The sequence below is a fragment of the Lithobates pipiens genome, unplaced genomic scaffold (genome assembly GCF_037356315.1).
Source record: "Lithobates pipiens isolate NorthernLeopardFrog02 unplaced genomic scaffold, aLitPip1_a1.2 Scaffold_8, whole genome shotgun sequence".
Taxonomy (NCBI): domain Eukaryota; kingdom Metazoa; phylum Chordata; class Amphibia; order Anura; family Ranidae; genus Lithobates; species Lithobates pipiens.
In genome coordinates, this window is record NW_027507903.1 from 620,764,995 (window position 1) to 620,770,994 (window position 6,000).

Consider the following 6,000-nt stretch of genomic DNA (forward strand, 5'->3'; position numbering starts at 1 on the left):
TAAGCAGCCCCAGGAGGAAGTCAGCATAGCACAGGGATGGTGGGAGCCCCTCATAATAAGCAGCCCAAGGAGGAAGTCAGCATAGCACAGGGATGGTGGGAGCCCCTCATAATGAGCACAGCAGAGGTACAGCCCCAGGAGGAAGTCAGCATAGCACAGGGATGGTGGGAGCCCATCATAATAAGCAGCCCCAGGAGGAAGTCAGCATAGCACAGGGATGGTGGGAGCCCCTCATAATGAGCACAGCAGGGGTACATCCCCAGGAGGAAGTCAGCACAGCACAGGGATGGTGGGAGCCCCTCATAATAAGCATCCCCAGGAGGAAGTCAGCATAGCACAGGGATGGTGGGAGCCCCTCATAATAATCAGCCCCAGGAGGAAGTCAGCATAGCACAGGGATGGTGGGAGCCCCTCATAATAAGCAGCCCCAGGAGGAAGTCAGCATAGCACAGGGATGGTGGGAGCCCCTCATAATAAGCAGCCCCAAGAGGAAGTCAGCATAGCACAGGGATGGTGGGAGCCCCTCATAATGAGCACAGCAGAGGTACAGCCCCAGGAGGAAGTCAGCATAGCACAGGGATGGTGGGAGCCCCTCATAATTAGCAGCCCCAGGAGGAAGTCAGCATAGCACAGGGATGGTGGAAGCCCCTCATAATGAGCACAACAGGGGTACAGCCCCAGGAGGAAGTCAGCACAGCACAGGGATGGTGGGAGCCCCTAAAAATAAGCATCCCCAGGAGGAAGTCAGCATAGCACAGGGATGGTGGGAGCCCCTCATAATAATCAGCCCCAGGAGGAAGTCAGCATAGCACAGGGATGGTGGGAGCCCCTCATAATGAGCACAGCAGAGGTATAGCCCCAGGAGGAAGTCAGCATAGCACAGGGATGGTGGGAGCCCCCCATAATGAGCACAGCAGAGGTATAGCCCCAGGAGGAAGTCAGCATAGCACAGGGATGGTGGGAGCCCCTCATAATAAGCAGCCCCAGGAGGAAGTCAGCATAGCACAGGGATGGTGGGAGCCCCTCATAATAAGAACAGCAGAGGTACAGCCCCAGGAGGAAGTCAGCATAGCACAGGGATGGTGGGAGCCCCTCATAATAATCAGCCCCAGGAGGAAGTCAGCATAGCACAGGGATGGTGGGAGCCCCTCATAATGAGCACAGCAGAGGTATAGCCCCAGGAGGAAGTCAGCATAGCACAGGGATGGTGGGAGCCCCCCATAATGAGCACAGCAGAGGTATAGCCCCAGGAGGAAGTCAGCATAGCACAGGGATGGTGGGAGCCCCTCATAATAAGCAGCCCCAGGAGGAAGTCAGCACAGCACGGGGATGGTGGGAGCCCCTCATAATATGCACAGTAGAGGTACAGCCCCAGGAGGAAGTCAGCATAGCATAGGGATGGTGGGAGCCCCTCATAATAAGCAGCCCCAGGAGGAAGTCAGCATAGCACAGGGATGGTGGGAGCCCCTCATAATAAGCACAGCTGAGGTACAGCCCCAGGAGGAAGTCAGCATAGCACAGGGATGGTAGGAGCCCCTCATAATAAGCATAATGACTGAGTCGTCGATGCGACGACAACTGATCCGAAATCCGAAATTCGTAAACAAAAGTTCGTATTGCGTACAGAATTAGGACGCATGGCAATTCGTATTTCGGATCCTCCCGAACGTACGAATTTTGGGAAATTCATACGAATTTGAGATTCGTACAAAACGAATCGCACATGTCTACTGAAAGTTCATCAGCAGGAATTGGATGGGACATCCGTGCACAGAAGGTTACTCCTGGATCCACTTGTCTGCACAACATGGGACATCCTCCATTTCAGATAAGTGATGTGACTAAAGTTGTAAGACATACTCACTCCCTTGTAACGCTCGATATCCAGTCTGTGGATATCTTTTAAGGCTGGGTTCACACTATTGCGCATTGGATGTTTCCCCGCATCCAATTCACATGTCAGGAGCCTGTGCCTGGCTCTCTATGGAGCCAGTTCACACAGCTCCAGGGTGGCTGCGGAGCAAATTGCACAAGAGTCCTGTGCGTCGTCTGGTCCATTTCAGGTCTGAATTCAGCCAAAAATTTGGACCGAAATCAGACCTGAAGTGGAGAACAGGGACCCCTGCTGTGAGCTGCTCCGGTCGGAGATGTGAAACCAGCCTAAAGGTTTTATGTACAACAAAGGAGAACAGGGATAGGTGAAATACTTAGAGTAGTACATCTTCTCAAAGTTGACAATCCCTGGGTGGAACTCAAGATGTCTTCTGTATACAGTAGACAGTAGTTCCATCCAATACAACAGAGGTACCAGGTAGGTGATTGGGTGACTATTGCATCAGACCAGTAGTGATTCAGGTTTTACTCCATTGCCCCAATCGATAAAATTTCAGCTTCTGGATCAACATGGGTGAGGTCCGAGACCAGTGGATATTCTAATGTGGCTCCAGTATATCCACTGATATCCATTTAGCAGCCAGATCAGCATGGGTAATGTCTTCCTATTCAGGTAGCATTTGGTGGCCCCAAAGGACTGAGACCCTCAGGTGTGGGCTTCAGTGCAGAACTTAAATCTCAGTCAACAGCCTTTAACCCTTTAAAGTCCACATTTTTCAATGAGTTAGCGTGACTCAAAATGTGTGCAACCAAACGGTGGAGCAGAACGTTAGGGGGTTAAGCAAAAGACTCTTTCAGAGGTCTGCTTGGGATGTGTGCCAAAGATTGGCACAGCCAACCAACGAAAAGAACATCAATGATTGGCTAGGTAACACATATTCAAGATCAGCCCATTCTGCATTTTTGACCCAGCCCACCAGACCTCTCAACAGAGCTCAGCAGATGGCATCATAGGAAGCGACTAAAGTTGTAAGACATACTCACTCCCTTGTAACGCTCGATATCCAGTCTGTGGATATCTTTTAAGGCTGGGTTCACACTATTGCGCATTGGATGTTTCTCCGCATCCAATTCACATGTCAGGAGCCTGTGCCTGGCTCTCTATGGAGCCAGTTCACACAGCTCCAGGGTGGCTGCGGAGCAAATTGCACAAGAGTCCTGTGCGTCGTCTGGTCCATTTCAGGTCTGAATTCAGCCAAAAATTTGGACCGAAATCAGACCTGAAGTGGAGAACAGGGACCCCTGCTGTGAGCTGCTCCGGTCGGAGATGTGAAACCAGCCTAAAGGTTTTATGTACAACAAAGGAGAACAGGGATAGGTGAAATACTTAGAGTAGTACATCTTCTCAAAGTTGACAATCCCTGGGTGGAACTCAAGATGTCTTCTGTATACAGTAGACAGTAGTTCCATCCAATACAACAGAGGTACCAGGTAGGTGATTGGGTGACTATTGCATCAGACCAGTAGTGATTCAGGTTTTACTCCATTGCCCCAATCGATAAAATTTCAGCTTCTGGATCAACATGGGTGAGGTCCGAGACCAGTGGATATTCTAATGTGGCTCCAGTATATCCACTGATATCCATTTAGCAGCCAGATCAGCATGGGTAATGTCTTCCTATTCAGGTAGCATTTGGTGGCCCCAAAGGACTGAGACCCTCAGGTGTGGGCTTCAGTGCAGAACTTAAATCTCAGTCAACAGCCTTTAACCCTTTAAAGTCCACATTTTTCAATGAGTTAGCGTGACTCAAAATGTGTGCAACCAAACGGTGGAGCAGAACGTTAGGGGGTTAAGCAAAAGACTCTTTCAGAGGTCTGCTTGGGATGTGTGCCAAAGATTGGCACAGCCAACCAACGAAAAGAACATCAATGATTGGCTAGGTAACACATATTCAAGATCAGCCCATTCTGCATTTTTGACCCAGCCCACCAGACCTCTCAACAGAGCTCAGCAGATGGCATCATAGGAAGCCCCTGAGCACCTTAGAGATTCATGATTCTTTGTTTGTGGCCCTAGAGAAATGGCAGGTGTTGCAATTTTTTATGTAACAGTATTTGCGCAGGGAATTTGCAAAAGTAATTTTGTGGTTAAAAGAAATACACTTAAATTAATTTTATTTTAAAACAAAACACAATATATAACCCAATTTTGTGTAAAGTATAAAAGGTGATCTTATGGTAAGTAAATAGATACCTAACATGCCCTGCTTTAAAATTGCGCACACTCGTGAGATAGCAACAAACTCTGATGCCTAAAAATCTCCATAGGAGACAAATGTTTACAGGTTACCAGTTTAGAGCTGCACAGGAGGTCTAGCACTGGAATTATTGTTCTTGCTATAAAGTTCACGGCGATACCTCACATGTGGTGCGAACACCATTTACATATGTGTACAGGACCTATGTGTGCAATCGCTTCTGAGTGCTTTAGCATGATATTGTTTTTTAAAAGGTCCCTATAATTTTTTTTTATCACTTTTATTCCGATTCACAAAAAACATAAACACATCCCTTGTGATAGAAATAAGGCATGACAGGTCCTCTTTATGGAGCCACCTGATCTCTCTTCTGCACTGGAAAGCATAAGATTAAAAAAAAAAAAAAGATTTTATGCTTTCCAGAACAAAAAATGGCAGTGGTTACATTTGCCAAAACTGGAAGTGAAGTCATGACATCACTTCCAGCCTCCCACGACCATTGAGATAGTCGTGGACCATCTGGTCACATGGGAGAGCCCGGAGAGAGGCGCCAGTGGGCTGCTAGGATGGCTTTTACATCAGAGGGAATCTCTGGCTCAAAAAAAATCTGCAGGCATCATCCCGGTATAACTAAAGAAAGCCAAGAACGTCCATGGATTGCCACCCGGTAGAAAGTGGTTAACCATCCAAGAGAGTGTATGTGTGTGTACAGTATATATTCTCCTGCCTATCACTTGCTATTTGGAGTAAATGTAGCATTTTTTCTGCTCCCACTGCTTTCTCATGTATTTTTTCTCTTTCAGTATACTAAATGTACTGGCTATTTATTATTTTTATTTATTCCCCAAGGACTTCCTTATGATCAGCAAAATTATTTTTAGAGAGTACAGTAATGAACGACATGGTGATGTTTCAAGGACCAAGACCACTTCTTCTGGGAATCATGGAGGAAGAAGCCGGTTCAGCGGTGGTGGATACAGGAGGGGAGGAAACGATGGAGGAGGTTCTGAATTGTATTGGGACATTGGCGGAGGAGGTGATTTTGGAGGTGGAGGGGTTTGTGGGGGAGGAGACTCTGGAGGAGGAGCCTGTGGGGGAGGAGACTCTGGAGGAGGAGCCTGTGGGGGAGGAGATGTTGGCAGAGGAGATTGTGGAGGGGGCGGACACTCTGGGGGTTGTGATGACTATTGATGTAACATTTCGTGCCCAGTTTGGTTCTATGTTTATTACAATAAATGTATTATCACTTTGAAGGCACTATATACTGTAGTACAATGTAATTATTGTAATATCAGTTTACAAATATTAAACTTTTATTGTTGGCATTAGCTGTGTAGATTCTCATTTATCCAGTTCATGGTATATCTAATAGTAGTTAGTAACAGTCAACTGATTTTAATGTTGAAGACCTATCTATAATGGTGTATACAGCTTATCCATATACAGTAACAACATTTAGCCTCCAAGGATAAGGGTCTGGTATGTATTTGTAGCGGCACCCCGGTTTGAGCTGCTGAGTATTGTAGTCACCCTGCCCAGCCCAGCATTCACCTCTTAGACACTCTGAGACATAGAACAGTCCATGTACTTTGTTTTGTATTTTTATTGAGGGGATTAAACTTGAATGGGGTAAGGGAAGTATGGGATGTCCATTAGAATTAGTAGAACTTGCTATATACCCGGTATATACACTCCATTTCTCCATCTACACATCACTTCCAATCTAATCTTCTTTCCTTTCTCCTCCTGCACATCGCTTCCTCTCTAATCTTCACTCCTTGAAGTTTCAGGCACAGCTAGCACAAAGTGGTTAGGCCTGACACTGGCTCCGCCAGGCCTTAGCAATTGCCCTTTGCAGGGAAGGACCGCAGGCCCCTATAATGTAGCAACAAAATAGAAAGTTTCTGAT

At 47.0% G+C, this 6,000-nt stretch overlaps 1 protein-coding gene across 1 annotated transcript in view; it reads left to right on the top strand.

The window, feature by feature from the left end:
- The window catches only part of LOC143962362 (uncharacterized), an 83,207-nt gene extending 77,925 nt beyond the window's left edge, over window positions 1–5,282 (top strand). Inside the window, exon 11 of the mRNA XM_077471655.1 lies at window positions 4,941–5,282. Coding sequence (XP_077327781.1) covers window positions 4,941–5,282 — 342 coding nt within the window. The remainder of the gene's footprint in view (window positions 1–4,940) is intronic.
- The last annotated feature ends 718 nt before the right edge of the window (window positions 5,283–6,000 follow it).